The 20,266-nt window shown below is 31.8% G+C and overlaps 1 protein-coding gene across 1 annotated transcript in view; it reads left to right on the top strand.

Moving 5' to 3' along the window:
• LOC126842813 (orexin receptor type 2-like) overlaps positions 1-20,266 on the top strand; it is a 103,403-nt gene that overhangs the window by 77,472 nt on the left and 5,665 nt on the right. The window contains exons 4-6 of the mRNA XM_050579987.1: positions 9,469-9,616; positions 13,225-13,488; positions 14,706-14,847. Coding sequence (XP_050435944.1) covers positions 9,469-9,616; positions 13,225-13,488; positions 14,706-14,847 — 554 coding nt within the window. The remainder of the gene's footprint in view (positions 1-9,468; positions 9,617-13,224; positions 13,489-14,705; positions 14,848-20,266) is intronic.

Below are 20,266 nucleotides of genomic sequence, written 5' to 3'. Positions count from 1 at the left end.
GTTTGTCTAAAAGCGTTTAAAAAATAGTTACAGGTATAACACCAGTACGATGAAAATCTCATAATAATAATATTGTTAGTTACAAAAAATAGTGAACCTAGAATAAAGAAAAAATGTTTCCTTTGAGAACTGATCCGTTAACTCTATGCCTTCGATTTTAACAAGTGAGACTTTACTAAGTTTATTTCGTTGAAAAGTTTGGGGCGTAATCCGTAATTTTAATAGTACATCAGAAGGTTTTTTAGTTTTTCCATAAAAACAAGTTTCTTTTTGATTATCTAACGGGTAAGTTGGATACCTTTGATATCAACTGACAAAATCATACGGTGTACTATAAATAATTATATTAAATTTGGTATCCACCGTCATCCATCAAGTGTAACATAACTTTAACGTTATGAGTCATGCCTACGCAAACGTTGATTAAAAAAAACTGAAAACAATATTAAAACTATGGAATTGAAGTTCCTTTATGGGAGAGTCTATAACTTTTAGACTTAAATCAAAAGCTATTTTTTTTTGTTAGGTAGCATACTCATTTGGGAATAAGAATACATTCACTCAAATTCCAATCGCTAAAAAGACTCTTTTAAAGAACATCAGTTTCTGTTTGTTATTTGCATAATACTTCGGTACTATGTTAGACCACTGCCCGCGGAAAGTAAATCTGAAATATTTTTCTTTAAAGTTTATTATTCATTTCGGTTTATCCACTTTGAACGCATTTATTAACATCGAAATAGAACGTTGGTATTAGAGATAATGGTCGATTTGTTATACACAGCATATTTCTCTATGCAGAGTTTGTTTGTAAATTAGTATATTTATTATTTAGTACCTACACTTAAAATCAACATAAAATCTTCATCCGTTTTAGACATTTAACTACATGTTAAAATTCGTTGAAAAATTAAGGGTTGATGCCTTTTTAAGGAATTATCCGGGTTTAGTTGTGAGAGTTGAGCAGAGTTGTCAAAATTATGACAGATAGAGAGAGATTGTTTTTATAAAGTCAATTAAAGCAGCCAAGTATTTTTTTTTTATAGTTTGATACATACTTATTGATAATGTGGCCAATCTAGGCTACAATAACAGACCATAGTGGTGCCGACATAAAAATGGAGGGGGTGAGCAGCGGGGTCGGTGACAAATGTATAAAACATGTTCAAGGGAAAATTAATCGCGCAAGGCTAATGTGTCCGGTACTAGAATCTTGTATCCGTCTTTTAACTACCGTCGTTCTGTAATGATAAAGAGCATAATATAAACGTCCAACCCCCCGCCCCGCTTGTCTTGCACAACATTTTTATTGAGGAATTTCATTACAAATTAATAATTTTGTCGCAGTCTCGCGTGATTCTCCAACGGCCGTCTGTCGCAGCTTTCGTTCAACGACAATAATAATAATATTAAAATTATCATCACATACGATAAGGATTCAATTTAAGAAGACGCTACACATGACACATCCAGCTGTAATTTATCCGCGAAAAATGGTTTTGCCGGGGACAAGTATGTGAGGGCGGTATTTATAGTAGCCGTATAAAATGTTTACAGTGTAAAGAGAACAACTTTATCCAGGACGTAGTGTTTTTGATAACTTAAACACAATTAAAATTATTCATTCGCAAAGAGTACATTTATTTAAAACACATTATCAAGTATAGATATCAAACAAATTAAAACGCTACGGCATAGATAAAGTTCTTCTTTATACTTTGTGAAATTTTGGTTAATATACTGTTAATACTGGCCACACACAAGTTACATACTTAATTCACGCAAATCAGACCTAAGTACATTTTGTGGCAGACTTCTAACCCAAAGTATTTACTAAGGTAAACTAGGTATAAGAATTTATGTACAAAAATAAAGTCTAATTAGAACAACTCTGTTTTATATTGAAAATGATGGTTAATATACATTTCAAACGAGTACAGCTATACTGGTTTAATTTATATGGATTACTAACAAATGAATATGTATATTATAATATATATACTTACTAATAAATGATGTGGTAAACCATATCGAACCACTTGAAACATAATGCTATTAATATACCGACTATTTTAATTTTTAACGGTACTCCTCTCAATAAAGCACACCTTAGTGTGTGGTAAAGGTATTAACGTTATTTATCGCCTTGTTCTTAATCTTATCTTACAAGAGTTAAATCGGTCATTCCAATATATTATTCTTTTATCTCTGTTTGCCTTTAACTATTTTTCTCTTCGCCAATAAACGTCTATATATTTTAATACACGCATCTTTGACCTAAGGTTTTGATACATTCTCCATTTATCTCTTACCAATTTTTATAATTATATTCTCTCTAATTGATAACACGTGGCATATCATCACGTGGCATATTTGCAACCCACGTCCAACGCGCTCAAATACTCTCTTAAACGGTATCTTTCCTATATTTTCTTCTGCACAAATTGGCTTAAGTACTTGTATCATATTACTTCAATAATTCATCGACGTGAAACAAAATATAATACGAGCATTAAGACCACAGCGTGAAAAATGTACTGGGTTGGTTAACGCAAAACGTTCCGGCGGTGAACAAAGTGAGAAAAAATGGAGACTGTGATAATAATAATAATAATGAAGTTATCGACCACTCAACACGTCATGATAGATGTATGTTCAGTGCCCTCTAAGTGCGGTAAATGTTTGAGCAACGTGCCCTATGTAAAGTCATCATTGTGTACCTAATTCAGCAGCCACGTGTTATTTTGAAAAATACCTTTTTTCTTCACCAGATGTTAAATTACATTTTCAAAAACCATTTTCGGTGGCTATTACGACGCGCGTTTTCCGTCAACCGAGCTCTGCCGCAATGATGATAATAATAATAATAATAATAGGAGATATGTTAAAAAATTGTGTACTTACAGTAACTGAACAATAGCGAATAATATTAAGACGGCGCTTGCTAAGGAGAGCTTTACACACACATAAGCTTTCCTGCGAATACCGAGAGACGTCTTCATAATTTATGGTTTTTAAAGTTACTGCCCGTTTCTTTTGCTGTAAAATTAAAAAAAAAAAAAATTGACAGGTCGGACATCTTGACGGAAAACATTTTCTGTCACTAGAGATTTTATTATTAACATGTTGCATAAGCACCGCTCTGATGACAAGAGTGATTGCTTTGCCCCGGCTTTATAGTAGTAACAGCGACTAGAACGGCATCCGACTGTACAGAACAAAAGCGTTTGGGTAATCTGACGCCCGCCAACTATTTTAATCAAAGCCCGTAAATATTCGTTCAAAGCTCTGCGTACTATCTTGTCGTATGGCCGGAAGAAAATTTTAATTGTATGTGTGCAGCACGTTAAGTCGTCCTCGACCGAACACCTTAATTAGGAATTCGCTGCATCCACTACGACACGGGGTTTGGGCATCAGAAACGAATTTGTTTTGCCACGCTTTACTTTCAAATTGGACACGGCGTTATTTATTCTGTTTACATGCCGTCCGTACATACTTCTACGATGCGAGGAGTCAGTATTTTTGGGAATCCAATAGAAATGTCGTTCAAATTTAACTTTGTATCTTTACTGTTGTGCATGCCATACAATGTTATTATAAGCTCCACACACCAGCCTGTTGTCCGTTTCTCTGTTGATACGTATCTCGAACCGTGATCATCTGTGATAGGAAAAATCTAAAAGAACAACAGTTTTGGTTCTTTCGAAAGATATCCGATTTGGTGTGGATAAATCTACTGTCTACTAAATTATCCGAGAAACTCTCTACATGAAAAGTTTTAATTCTGTTTTATATCCAAACGCATTACGACGAGCAAAAATAAATAAAAAGTTTTTAATGATTCGCGTTATTTGGATTTATCACATTTATAAGGCTTTTGTTTTTTAATTTATTTGAACTTGTGCATTCAATTTGCCCGTCTTGGTCTGAAAACTAACGATACTGCAATATTTTATGTGCGTGAAGTGTCTCATTAACATTTAATATCCATATTACAGGAATTCTGTCAGTTGTTTGTTTATGACAGTCGCCTGCTGTTTGCATTAGAAGAAAATTGTTTGTGAACTTAACCACTTACACATCACAAAAAAGCGAAAATAGTAGAACATTATTTACTGACGGTTCTAAGGTAATTACACGGTCAGAAGTGTAGTAACTAACCAGTAATCGTCAATCTTGAGTTACACCTATAGGGAAAAAAAACGTGCAAAAAATAAATAGTTTAATAAAATTATTAAGAATAAGACTGTAATAAATTTAATAAATTATTTAAACTATATTATCTCAAAACTAACTACCAAATATTGATATTATCACCAAAACATAAGAAATCTTATCTAACCGTTTGTTTTTAATTATATGTAGCGCGTTAAAAGCTGTAAATTAATCTTTGTTATTTGTTATTATTAATTTTTGTCGGTTCAGTGCTAAACAGTGTAATACTAAATATGGCGATAATTTTGTTGTAAAAACCACAAAGCATACAATTAGTACTGGCCGTGGGTGGTGAGCGAGAAAGAGTTGTTTTATTTTCCATAGTTAAAACCACGGGATGGCCGATTTGAACTGGAAACATTTACTCGGTTCAATAAACCGCTGTTATCAAAATCGGTTAGATTTTGCGAAACAATGAAACCGGATAAAAACTGATTTTATATAACATCCGGCCGTGTTTGTCGTGTAAACCCCTTTGTTGAACTCGGACAGTTACACTAACCTGTAATACGTTAGGTAGGCTTAAAGATACGACTCATACACCGATATCTACCGTAATGTAATAAACGGGTATCGGAAATGTTTTCTTTTTGTTCGTTTTTACATCATCTAAATCATTTTATTAACTATAATAACTTTTCTAACTTCATGGACTATCTACAATATAACGTCGACAATTCCAATGTAAGCAGACTTTTTTTTTTTTGGCAATTTTTGGGTTTTCCGTAGAATATTTTGGCTTGGAAAATTTGGCCAAGATCTACACTAACAGGTTTTAATAAAAAAAACTCTAAACTAGACTACATTTTTGAGAATTTTAAATGTAGGTCAATCATTCGTTATGATATTCTTGGAAAAAAGTGAAGTGCTTAGATTGTATTTCAATAAGTGTGTTACCTTTTACAGATCAGATTTTTTTCAAGTTTTTCCAAGCCAAAATTATAGTCAAATTAGAGAATGAATTGTTTCGAAGATTTAGAGTCCCCTTTATCTAATATTTGATTTGCGAGTTAATAATACTTATTTCAGGTAAATGCGAGCGAGCGCGACCTAATTGGATTTGTTGGAAACCTCAGGTTCGGAGATAATATTATTATACAACAACATGATACGTCTCGGGTTCTTTTTTCACGTGCACAGTGTACACTAAAATTATATCATATGCAAAAAGACTACTACGGTATTTGCGACCTATTCCTTATGCTGTACAGTCGAAGGTATATCCGCAGGGCACTGTCCACAATAAATCAACGGACAACCGGAAAGATGAAAATATGACGTCGTTCCGAATTCTCATTTGTGTGTCCCTTGGAGCATTATCTAGTTCGGTTCGAGTACAACAGAATCAACTACCTACCACCGGATAACACGAAAATATATATTAATAAAACCGCCCTTTTTTATTTTATGATCGCTGTCGCATGCAAATGAAGGCCACAAGAGTATAGGTGAAAAGTTCTTTTTACGCGTATTACCGAGAAAAACTGTAAACATTGAACACTCTATAGCGTTTATGTATACGATTTTTGTGAATGTTAATCCATCCATTTTTTCCCATCTTAACAGTTATATAATACAGCCTAGGCCCTAGAAAAATATACTTGAATGAATAGATGTTTTCCTTTAGGAGATAACAGGACTGCCGTGAATGTATGCAAGTAGTTGGATTATACAGCTATAACGGTTGTAAGCTATAGCCTATACGGTTATATAGCTATTACGGAAAAGTATCCATTATAAATAAAGTGGCAAAAATCAAATATTTATGGCTAAATTTTATAATAATTTTACAAAAGGGAAAAAAAAGTTATATTACTAAAGACATGTTATTATGATAATTTTGTATTTTTGTCAACAAAGCCCTTAAAAAATAATCGAATGAAAAGAAAACTCAAGTTAAAAATAATTTAATGACAACCATTTCACGGTCAAACGTTGTTTTGGAAAAGTATACATTTAAATAAGTTAACGATATTTACCACTTTGGGTAGATTCAAATTTCGTTTTGCATATTGAACTCATCGAGCATAAACGAATAAAAAATAAATTGAACAATTAAAGCGACTTAATCATTTTATATGTTATTTAAATTTAGTTACAACTACATTGGAAAAACAATAATAGTGCTTACCGTGTCGCAGTGGTCTTTTCGACCAATGAGTAACATTCGCACAATGTTTATATTGAAGATTTTACTAATCTTGTTATTTCATAACTAAAAAAATAATAATAATAACAACGATTTCTCGAACAGTTACAGCCAACTAAAATGAGTACTTCATGTATTTACTATATTTATTTTATTGAAAAGAAATTACCAACTTGTAAATTAACTTAAACCAGCAGTTTGAGTTGGCCATTAAGCCGAAGTCCACCCAAAAATCACACGAGGCAACTTTTCGGTGCAAATTTGTGGACAACTTTTAAACTTCAAGTAGTTTTCAAATTTCAATAGATAAAAATTATTAAATTATATTTTAAAAGTAATTAGCAAGTTTAAAATATATCAGCTAAAAGCCGATTTATCATAAAAAAAAATTGCTTCGTTCTCTTATTCTGTATTCAAACTGTTCTGTTCAATAAAAATGCAATTATAAACTTAGTATTTATTTTTCGTTAAACGTCAACATAGTACAAATATATTAATTTAATTACAAACAATAAACGCAAATAACGACCATCATGATTAAACCTGAACTGTCTAAGCGGTCACTCTTGACAAAACTGATTTTCATATTTCGAATTTTTTTTTTTTAAATATTACAACACTTTATTTACACGATATTATTTCATAATTCCTAGTCTCAATTGTTGTGTTTCTTTTTCGGAACATGGTCGTGCATTAAAAATTACATATTTCCAAATATCATATTATCTGTAGTGGCAATATTGAACAGCAATGCATGTGCAATGTCATTACTAATAGAGGAAAACTAATAGATACCACATGGGAAATCGACGGTAACGATACGTGCAGACAGAAAAAACTAAGATTGAAGTGGAAATCTTTACACATAACTGTAACATTATAGGTACTACGGTCGGTTTAGAAATGTTATTTGGGTTATCCCTCAGGATCCTATATCGTTCAATAAAAATAAATGTGTAATAAAAATAATATTATAATATATAGGTGACTGCTGTCGCATAACTTTTTCGTCATGAGAATTGTCGTGTACATATTATTATTATATGTGGGTGTGCAGTGTATACGGTATACATATGTGCATTTGATTGAATATATTAAATCGTTTGCATTTGTCAATATGTAAAAGAAAACATCAGTTGTACATAAAAATAGAAAGCCGGTTATAAAAAATATTATGATATTTGCTGTGATATTAATAATAATAGTGTTTGATAAAAAAAAATATGCTATCGTATCGAAGCTAAAAATGTAAGTCTGACGGATATCAAATCGGTCTGAAGTAAACAAAATTTGAAAAAAAAATCGAAAAATTCAAATTTTTCGCGTATTATTTAATATTTATTACACGCAGCGACGGATTTCACCATTGTGCCGCTGTAAGCACTAAACAAATTACCGCCTTTTAAAATATACATTTATTTCTAGTCTGATACTGATACCCACTGACGTGATCGTCCGTCACTAATTTTACTAGAGATTTTATTACAAAAGCCACAAATCACAAAAAAAAATCAAATATTCTTACAAATTAGAAAAGTGTTATTTTTTTAGTGCAGAATAGTTATGAACACCTAACAAGTATGTTATTATGGAACATCCAAACATGTGCCCGTTCGCCTTATAACAATAAATATTATCACAATCCCGTTGGACTAAAAACATTTTATAATTAGTTGCACTTCTTTCAGTTCTAGCTATATATAAAAAAAATGTAATGTTAAAAACTATTTGCCGTCCCTGAGAAATTGCCGCTCCAAGCACTAGAAAAAAAACCGCTTTTTAATTATTTAAAAAATAATTGTTTATGAGCGAGAACGCGCATCGTTTAAAATCAATTTCTATACAATGTTAAAACGGATTTTGATATTTTTTACTTTAGACAATAATTTGGTTTACTCAAAATATTATATGAACCAAAAAACAAAAATGTCAACTAACTTTTCAAAAATTAACATATTTTTAAGCTTTATGGCAATGTATTGTATCGGCAAGGTCGTTTAACGTTCTACCCCTTTTGTTTTCTCAAAACGGTAATACAATAGTTGAAATATAATGTGATTTTAATGCAAGAGGTTAATACAATATTATAAAGTTTTACTGTGTATTACTAAACTCTATATTATTGTACTATAGCTGTCAAACTGTGTAATGCTTATATTGTTTACCGCGATATAGCTCACTGCCACTATTTCGAATACTGTATTCATAGCAAATGCATATTTTATATTTACCGTAAACCATTTAAGTTTTGACTTTGATGTACCTCAGCTCACTCAAGTAAATTGAAAATGTCGTTTAAATATTTCTAGAAATTCAAAGTATATTCTTTGCAGTTTCGTTTAAGTTTCTTCGTATTTTAGTACTTATGTCATACATTGTTATAGCTACTTATGTACACTTGCACACAAGACATATTTGAAAAAATGATGTCCTGTTCCTTTCTGCGTAAATCGATAACAAATTTTCGAAAGTTTCTCACAAGATTTAATTTAGGCGCAGTAAGAAGATTTAACAAATTAATGTGTATTTCAATTAAAATGCCTCTGTAATATAGTTCATAAGAAGATTAATATATATTAGAAAACAACACCTCCGAGTCAAATAATTATGATATTATGTAAAAACTGAAGTTTAGATGTCATGTTTCAGTTTTCACTAGACTATTTATCGTAGCGCATGTATTCTTTGTATCAGGTGAAGTACAAATAATTAAATAAAAGATCTTTATTACAAAATAACAGTTTTCGTTGTGGTCTACTGAAATTGATTTTAGTGGTTTGGCCGACCTTTATTTTTCCACCTTTGAGCGAAAAATGTATGACGTATAAAATTAGGGAAACATGGCAAGTTTTTGTGCTGATAACCGACTGGCACATCTTTGTGACTTTGTTGCCAAACTTTAGCTAACGGTTTCGAGGGTCTCGCTTGTAGGAGGATCACTTTTTTCCTGTCCGGACAAACATTTACACTAACCTCGTCCGGGTGTGTTTGTTCGTTGTAAACATGGGTTCGCGCCAAAAATAAAAATCTGTGATTTAATTCCATTTGTACTAACCGTATTGTGGTTTTTTAAAATTTTTTTTATTATTATTTTACTCTAGACTGTGTCGATTACCGTGTCTGTTATGACGCTCACATCGATATCCATCGATCGGTGGTACGCCATTTGTCATCCGCTCAAGTTCAAGTCGACCACGGGTAAAGCCAGAACCGCGATCGTCATCATATGGATCATTGGCCTGCTGTCGGGTAAGCCTCTAGATAAATATACTTCATAATAATATGAGAAGTATAATTTTCCAACAGGTATAATAACGCGTGGAAAATGAATTCCTCGGTTTTCTATTGCCTAGAATAATAATTATTATAAATAATTATTACCAATAGTTGAATTGGTTGATAGTTTGACTGTTAAAATTTCATAGTATTGCTAATTTTGTTCCAGGGTGCTATCATCTTTTGAAGCTTAGTTGGGGACATATATATTTAATTATTATTTTTAATTAACAAAAGTTTGCTGAATATTCTGACTGGTCGATAACCAGTTTTGGATAATTACTTTAAGTAATTATTGAAAACTGGTTATCGACAAGTCAACATTTTAGCAACTTATTCTACTTCCAAAAAATGTATTAAATAAATATATACGTACGTTCCCCTTTAAGTTAAAAACGATGATGGAATCTGGAAAATACAAAAATGTTTATACATATTACACCACTTGACTACATCATTTATGTCGTCCATGTATGTTTAAATAAACTATAATGACTCGTGAAATAACTAGCCAAAACTGATTTGCGTTTTCTCAGTTTGCCATTTGATTATTATCATATATTAAAAAAAAAGAACAAACAAGATGTACACTTTATATTATTCATTCGCATGGATTGTATAGAAATATAATACAATGATAAATTGATTTACTGTAACCCAGTTATTTTAAATTGCATTAACATCAACGCATTGTGTATACAAATTCTGAACACAATTGGAAGGAAACTGAATTTTATTTTTCGTAAAACTTTTAACCAAAGACAAGTGTGATACTGGCGAAAAATATATAAACACTACATAAACGGTTCAATTTTTCGTACGTTATTTGAGATAAAGTATCAAAGTAGCTGTTCGCGAGTAAACGATCTTCTCTGGAAGAGAAAGCTTTTTCGCAGATCGGTATATCCTCTATATTCATATACATACATTATAGAATACAACATAGTATGCGCAAAAAAAAAATAGTTTGGTTTTTCAATATTTAGTTCTATTTTATTATAGACGTATAAGCAGTAAAAACCGATAACTAGAGTAAAAAGATAATTGGATCATAACAAGAAATCTAAGACAACCAACAATGAAGTTTAATACATTCTACAGAAATCTTATATCAAATTACTTTCTTTACTTTTTTGAAATTTGTAAATCAAACAAATTTCAGTTAATAGGTTTTCAGACAATTTAAGTTTAAATGTTAGCTAACGTTTGGTGTTGCCTTTAAGGGCGTTCAATACTTTTGATTAAAACCAACTAGGTTCCATAATTGACGTACTTATTTTTTTCGACAGAAGTGCTGCTTATAAAGCGAATCATACATCCGTGTGCTTTAATGTAAAAAAAAATCCATTAACTTTCGAATCGGCCGAACAACATCCGAATATGTTACAATGCATAAAATTCCTAACAGTAATTTCGCCATACAAGCGGTAGATATTTATTCTGGAATGGATTTATTATTGTATATTTTAGTATACACAACAAACGGGATTTGTACGTACGGGTTTGCGGTGTGGAGATGACGTTAAATGATTTTCATGAAAAAAAAAAACAGTTTTCATACATAATATTATAGCCCCAGGAAAATAATTTTCCTAATAGTGTTTCCTAAAATGTTTTTCGATGAACACCTTCTTTTTGTGAACAATCTGCAATTATTGTTAAAAACGCAAAATCATTTAGCGTGCGTTCGGCGTGTTGACGTTTGAATAAAAAAACTGCTACTTTATGACACATTATTTTTTGTAGTATTTTTGACATTTTTTTGAAAAGTCCCACCCCCGAATAGTACACTAGCATAAGGGCAATCGCCGGTTTAGCTTTTTGACTGTCGGTATAAATACTCTATCTCTGGGGCTTCAATGTCTAGACAAAAGTAAATAGCCACGTCCTCCACACCATTCCTGCAGAAAAATAATAGACTTTAGCCAATGGCCGTTTGGTAAGGATTAACAGAAATGAAGAATAAATAAAAAGGAGTGTATAAAAAATGTAAAACCATACTATAATGCAAATATTATTATTCTAGAAAAGATGATTCATTAGAATTTCTGCAACTGATTGCTTAATCATGTAAATGGCTTATTAATTTCATTCAGCAAAATTAAAAACACCTACTCCCGGTTTCTACCGACTTCTATCGTTTAAGAGGACGCTACCCAGGCCATTTCTAAGGAGTAAAGTATAGGCAATTTTTTGAAAAATCTTAAATTAGAGGTTGAACTATAATGTATACTTATTATTACAGTAATGAGGATACTTTGTTGATTGTCATTTTTTTGTCAGACTATCACAGTCATTTCTATAGGATAAATTACAATTTTTTTTATCAAAACTGCTTTGCGTGAGACAAGTATGTGAGGCCAGTATTAACAGTAAATTTACCAAATTTTCACAATGTATAGAGAAGAACTTGGATATGGGGTAGCGTTTTCATTTTTTCGATATTTATACTTAATATTTTTTTTTAAAAACAAACTAAAAAATAATGAAAATTTACGAATGAATAATTACAATTGTACATAAAGTTTTTCTCTATCCATTGTAAAAATTGTATACAGCTACTCTAAATACCGTTCTCACATTCTTGTCCCCCGCAAAACCATTTTTAGTAAATAAATTACAGGTAGGTAGCGTCCTCTTAAATTTATCACAATATATAATGTAAAATGTAACAATGATGCTCTTACTCAGTATAAGTTTAAAAGCGATTAATCTTCTCTATGATATTAAACAGATAGGCAAAATTTACAATTAATGCAATCTGGCAATAAATAAAACTCGGCGTTGTATATATAATGTAAGTATTTGTAACAAATGAAATAAAAGTTATGTTAGATCAGCGTGTGAAGGAGACGTCATACATACCGTTTTTCATGCCAAAATAAGGGTTAGCATTCTGTAAACATAATATTTACACAAATATTATGTTGTTGACATTAATAAAAAAAACCAATACTTATACTTTGTCCTTTTAAAAGAGTTTTTTTCATGATTATTTTTGTGAACATAACCAAAGAGTTATTTTTTTTAAATTTTAAAATAATATGAAATATTATAGAAATAATAATAATAATATATTCTAAAATCAATGGTTTTGTGAAAATTGGCTTTTGCACTCGCCCCATTTGAAATTGCAGTTTTCTTACTTCAATATAACAAAACAAAACAATATTAATATTTTCAATTATAGTGTATACTTAATTAAATGAAGGAATTGTAGTCCCGATTAGGTTTTTAACACTATAGTTTTTAAAGACAACAATATATTATTTTGGATTAAGTTTAAACTCAATAATAATTTTGACAACTAGTTTTGGAATCGGTAGGTTCTGGTATATTTCTGGTTAATTTCGAAATTTTAATTTCATAACAATGTACTGTCACGTATTTTCTATGGTTCTGTGTGGATTACAAATTAAATTTCAACCGAAAAATTGTTGATTCATAGGGAAATATGATGTATACATCAAAGGGTGTGCATAGTCGAAACCGAGTCGAGTCGCGTGGTTTCCATGTTGACTGCAATTGCCTCAGTATCCATCATAACGATGCTGACCCGTGGCTTGGTTTTTTTTTTGCAGACATGCCTGAGCTATGGGTGTTGAAGACTATCAACCATGGTGGACCGAGGTTGGCCGACAGCGTCTATCTGACCCAGTGTTACGCCCTTTGGAGCCAAGAATCTGAGACTATTTACCAGGTGGCGAAAATGATACTACTCTACGTGTTACCATTGTCGCTAATGTCCATCACTTACTATCAAATCGTCCGGGTGCTCTGGAGATCCGACACCATACCCGGTCACACGGAAACCGTGCAGATGTTCAACTCACACGGTCAAAACGGTGAGACTCAGGATCGTTAAGCGAATTCCGAATTTTCGCATATTTTTATGTGATATTTTTTTTATTTAATCGTCATTTTTCAGCTACTAAACGGAGCTTAGAAGGTATTGTTTTTGCACTGATATGTTTTTATTTGCTAATTGACACAGTCAGATCTGCTCAACCATTGTTACATTTTTTTGATTCCGTCTACTCCAACTACCCCGTAAAAAAATTCCCTCTTTTTCCCACCTCAAAACTGGCCAAATTTATTCTTCCTACACACTCCTTCTGTTTATCCATCAATTCGGTCCTTTCCGACCCCACTGTACTAGTTTTTTTTATAAAATTATCATTATTAGTCGAGGGGCCATTACGAGAGCTTACGGTTGTAACCCACATAACCACGTTCGGGATCAACGGTGTAGGAATTTTGTAACGCTTTAGCAGACGAGGTCGTCCAGGACAACATTATATTCCACGTTTACGCTAGGAAATTGATTTATTAGACGCTCCGTCTGTAATACAAGCTTTCAGACGCCATTTAGTGTCTCTTTCGGCGTTCTCGTACGGAATTCAATATATACACATTGTTTTTTTTGGTCAATAACCGTTTTTTTCCATTGAGGTTTTATTCTCTTCTTAGTTTTTATATTATTACTTTGATTGAACGATGTCTCTCGTTGTAACAGCATTTCTCGCCTTAAACGTAACATAATTTAATATATTTTTTAGTTTAATAAAATCCACTTAATTTGTATCTGTCTGACGACCGTCTTACATGACTTCATACAGAAAACATAAAGTATGGTCCGTGATCATCGGGCAGTGCATTCGGTTTTGTTTGAATTTTTAAACAACGATCGCTTTGTCACAGTTTGTTCCACGATTAAATTTGTATAAGTACTCCTATTGTATCGCTAGGAGAGAGGGGGTGAAAGGGCTTAAACTTCGGAAAGATTTTAGGAAAACTTGTAAGCCGATCAATGAGATGTATCACGTGACGAGAAGATAATTAATATAATCCTAAAATGTTATCCAAGTCCGAAAGCGCAACTTATGAAAATTGTAATCGCTTAAGCTGCTTCGTTGTTTCCGACAGCCTTTGAAGGAAAAACTACACGTTTTCGTTATCACGAAAATATCAATGCAACCATCATTTTGTACCTTTAAATTGTTTTATATTATAATAAATATAATATAGAAGGAATATAAAGATTACCTCGACCATGTTGTAGGGGTCAACCGGACGGCAAATGTGGGATGTGCTAGTAGCATGACACAGATAAAAGCCAGAAGAAAGGCCGCTAAGATGCTGGTAGCTGTGGTGATAATGTTCGCTTTGTGTTTTTGTCCTGTACACCTGATGAACCTGTTGAGGTAAGTCTGTGTTTTTAATGAATTTTGTGTATTATACAATGGACGTACACACCAGAACGATGGCCACCAAGAAACAACTAAAATTGAATTTGATTTCCGCCAAAACCAGATAGTTTTAAATATATATGATATGAAAAAATTCCTAAAAATGTACTGAAATCAGTAAACTCCACTCTCCTTAATATCCGACTCAGACCGACCTTAACAAAATACGTTTAAGTTTTATTAAAAAATCTCATTTTCTGACTCGTCAACGCGACAGCTCGTACAGCTCGTTTTTAGTGTAATGTTACATTTTTCCCTCGTTTACAGGATTTGATATCTTGGGAACGTCACGCCATGATAGTTTGTTCGATATTATATATTGTCACTGAAACAGTCTGGACTTTGTGGTGGATTTCGGTAAAATTGAATTCCGTTTGGATTAAATTTCACGATTTTCGGATAACTGTTGAACCTAAATAATAAATAATTATACCTATTCGAACAGAAACAGCGAAAGAAACAAAATTAATATTGTTTACGCCGTAGGCACCAACAGCCTGAACACGTGCACCGAATAGACATTATGTAGAAAATGTTTTATGTAGTTTTTTAGAAGCACAATTTATTCTGATATAAATGTCATAATAACTCAAAAGTAAAATGTCAGTATTTATTACATTTTTGTACCGTTTTTCTTTTGTACAGAAAATAAAATCCAAATGTATACTTTTAATTGAGCTGTAATCTTTATTTTATATCATTGCATAAGAAGAAAGTGGGAGATTTAAATATCCATTTTATACTCAATACTATGTTAGGTTTTGAGAAAACGAGGCCTAAAATCATACTCTATCAAACGAATAGAAAATATAATTATATCTAAAAGAAATAAGGTTCGTTTTCTGTATAAATTTGAAACAAAATTGTAAACAGTATTATTATTGTAATAACAATACAATTTGTACCGTGTGCAAGTATATTAAAAAAAAAAAAAACACTATAATTAAATTAGCCCACATTATAGTTGTATGTTTTGTTACCTACTAGATATAGTATAATTGGCAAAAAAATACAACATGCTGAATCATACTTATTCAATTTTAGTATAATTATTATAACTTAATATTTGAATATTTAAATATTTTATTTACATACAATGTGCTAAATTGTTCGATACCCAAATAAATAATATGGCAACAAAAATACTGGTATTACCATAAATAGCTCTTTTAAATACCTAGGTGTCCACCTGGACAGGAGTCTTACTTGGGTAACCCATATAAAAACTAAAAGAAAATTAAAATTCCTAAATTAAATACCTTTTAATCCTTTCAATCAAAAAATCTACGCCTCGTCGCAAATGACCCTGGGTATGTCAGCAATCAAACCATACACCATGACATACTAATGCTATAAACTCTTGCTTTCAATTACTATAAAAAATCCATTTGGACCATTTATCTCCAACCACTAAACCTCCTCATATCTAGCTATATTCTTATATAATACCCAACAATCCTCCTTGCCGCCAAAAGCGGAACTGGCGACGAGATCTATTCAACGTGTGCCAATAATTTTTTTTTTAAAAATGCAAATTATCTCTTCAACTAAGCCTTAAATTCATACAAAGTAGTGTTAATGGACGCTTTCTTTCTACTCGTCGTCATATTTAGTTTTAAAAATCAGCCCATTTACTTATTGTATTTTTGTTTGTATAAAGATTCTAAATATTTTCTTTATTTTAGTAAAAAACAAAAGGGTTTACCAGCTTGAAAAATAGAAACTATTAAAAAATAGTAGTCATAAATTTCAAATCACATAGACTCTCAAAAATATATAATAGTTACTATAATGCAATATTGTAAACCATGAAGTTAAAACCAGTGGTCTATAACGGTTATGGAAGAAGAGGATATTTTTTTTTAGAAGTGTAATTGTTTCAACATATAAATGTTTTTACAAGTATGATTAGTAAATTATGGTGTATGCAAGGTGTAGTAAACAATGAACGTTTGGTGAAATATGAGAATTAAGCTACAATAAGGATGAAGACATAAAAAAAAGTTATAACGTATTAAAATGTGTAAATGTTTTTTTCATTCTTCGCTGGTGGAGTCTTTGTCCGATAGCAGGTTGTCCTGCGGGAAGCGGGCCTTAAAGCGCCTGTTTATGGTTTTTGCGCCAAGTAAAAAATATTTCGCACCTTCTGTATTTTGGAGATAAGTATGGAAATTTTTGAATTTAAGTTTGAACCAATCCGAAATATTTTGGACGACTGTATCATTGTGGATTTGTTTATTGCACATAAACCATGGCGCTTTTTTCTCATTCTGACAAAGTCTTAAGTTAGTTTTTTATTGATATGTGCTTTTTAATGTAAGTTTTTCATCTAGAAAACCCCCAGGTACTTGACAGTATCATCCTTCTTATTCCAATTAATTGCTTTACGATTAATTTTAAATTCTAAATAAAAAAAAAACCGAATATTTTTACATTAAAATCGATTCAACACCAAAGACATTATGTTCACATATTCAACTAATCAAGAATCCTTTGGAGGTCTGAGGTTAGGTCAGGTCGGCAATGGGCAATCGTCGAGTGTCCGAGTGTTGGTTAGCCGGATCGAAGCAATCCACCGTGTAACCGTTAATTGCGTTTCCATAGCATGTCTAAACTTCCCATAATTGAACTTAACCCACACAGGTTACTAATGGCACAATATTGAAAATATATTAAATTAACCCTGCCGGAGGAAACGATAACATTGCTTGCGTTTAATTCGGGATTAGTGGCCGGTTGATGTACATAGTCTGCAAGGCACATTCTATTTGTGTGTATTATAATTTAACAATATAAGCAGCTTGATCACTTTAATGCATGTCGGGAACGCATCTGTCGACTATACAAACATTTATCGGGACACTGTTAAATTAAACTGTATTTTATTAATAGCACATCCTCGATGCAGAGCTGTACTCGAATACAAAATATGAGCTTAAGTGTGTTCGTCGGATGGACGATAGGTCAACGGCATAGTTAGAATAGGCCCGTCGTAAGTACAGCGCAACAAGTGGGCTATATTTATTATTTTTGGAAGACAATTTATTTTCTTAATGTAATTACAGCAACGACTATGTTTATTATATAGTCCCGAAAGTCATAACTCTTATGCACCAATGATTTGCAAACATAATTTGTTATACAGCAAAATATATATATATATGTATAAATAACTACACTCTGACATACCCAAAATAAAATATGAAGAATTATTGATTAATGATCATCACAGCAGTAGCATAATATTGATTTGTGTAACTACTGTGGCAGTCTGTATACTGTTGCTATAATAGAAATGTCGTTTATCAAACAGATTATAACTAACCCTAACAATACAAGGAAATTGAAAGTACCCGCCAAGTAGTATGATTTAGATATGTAGGTATTTCATTTTTAGGTATTACTCGTATCTTCCAAAACATTACTATTTTAATAATATTTCTAAGAAATAAAAGCATTCGAAAAAAATACATTAAAGTTCTTAAACTAATATTGATTTATTTTGTATTAAATTTCCATTATTTATTTATTCGTTCGCAACAACTAGAAATTTTAAAACTTTTACAAACTTAAAAACTCGTTTTACAAAAAGTAAGCAAAACAAATAATATTAGTACTAGAAAATAATATTTAATAAAACACAATTTATTTTTATTTTATGAGGCAAGGAGATTGTTTTTTATCTGAATTACGGTAAAGATTTTTTTTTTAAAAACAAATAACTCTTTTTTAGAAAACGTTATTAATAAAGACTGTGGTATTTTGTGGTGTTTTCAAGTAATTGGATGTTCATTACTACGCGGCTACACGATACTCTTGGTTTCCCATTTTTCAAGTAGGTATACTATATAAATGTTATATAAGTCATCCGAAAGAGAACTAAAACATGGTGATGAGATTTATATTGCTTTAAAAAATTACTAAACATATGCAGGTGAACACAGTGATGACAAAACCATAGGTTTCTTTGATATTTGTGAGGAATGAAGTAGACAAAATTACTGAGTCGTACAACATTTGTCTCAAATGTATTGTTTATATTTAAGATTCCACGTCTATTGTTTTTTTTTTGTGTTCAATAATGATCATATTTATATGATAATCGATATTTTTTTGGGGGGCTTTGCTAATTTTTATCATACTATTTCCAGACCGCCAACAAGCAAATCTATAGGCCGAAAACCAATTTCATCGACGATATTCACTTAGACCAAGCAAAATTCAATTTAACCCTTCAGCGCGCTTCATCCTCTCGCTTCGTGCTTTCCTGAACGGACTCTAAACGAAAACAGTATGCATTAAAATAGAAAAGCTCGGTCCCTTGCATGTACGCGTATATAGGAATTCTGATAAAAACTAGTTTAATACGGCTAATATGATAATTTATTCCTATAAGTTTTGCCGGTTGGATACCTAAGTAACGCTTATATGCGCTCTAGAGCGTAAAATCTGCCCTAAGCGTGTCAGTGAAATACACTGGGCACTATTAACACAATGTAAAACGCACGACCCCTGCAAATCCGTTATCACGTGTTATATAAATTGGATTTCCACGTGGGCTCTTTTTCTTAGCGTTTACCGTCACCTCCTCGCTTTGAATAATAATTCCGTTTACTGCACAAAACCTTATTTGCCCAAATAAAAGTCATTGCTTACATGGTACGGGAACACTATTACGCTGTACTCATATACAAATATTTAATAAACATGAAACCGATCGATAACATTTAAAAAATTAAGATACGCCTAATAATAATGAATTTCACGAAATTTTGTTATTATATTGAAGAAGTGAAAAAGTTATTGAATCTAATGAGATGTGTCCCGTGGATTAAGTTCGAAAAGCAAGGGAGGCCTGGCAATGGTACCCGCGAGTTCGTTAAAAAGTAAATCAGAGCAGTGATGGGTATATATATAAAAAAAAAAGAATAACTAAAAACGTTTTATTTGTTCGATACGGTAGATATTAAGGAAGTTCAAAAAAAGTTGTGCACATGCGAATGGTCCAAGACCACCACAATTTTCAATTGAATTTTATTTCAATGGAGTACAATTTTTTTTTCAATCATTTTGTAAAAAACTTTAAATAACAGAATCTTTTTGGACTGTCTTTTATATTGTGGATTTTATTCTGATCGAATACAAATTATACTATCAAGCTCTTTCCGCCGACGGCGTGGCGTTTAAAATATTGTGCACTACAAGTTGTCAACAAATTCTTATCTAAAATCTGTAATTGGTTATAGACCAGCTGATTAGGTTAGGTTGTAATGTATTTATTTTTGCTATTTTTAAGATGACGTGTTATACTTGACAAATTATTTTCGTGGCGTTAAACATTATCATGTTATCGCGGTCAATTGACAAATCAGTG

This window comes from Adelges cooleyi, unplaced genomic scaffold (assembly GCF_023614345.1).
Source record: "Adelges cooleyi isolate 19-005CV unplaced genomic scaffold, UGA_ACOO_1.1 ACOO_flye_CR_arks_rails_tigmint_CR_PRNA_108, whole genome shotgun sequence".
Lineage (NCBI taxonomy): Eukaryota > Metazoa > Arthropoda > Insecta > Hemiptera > Adelgidae > Adelges > Adelges cooleyi.
Note: the sequence above shows the minus strand (reverse complement) of the source record. Positions and strands in the feature narration are given on the sequence as shown.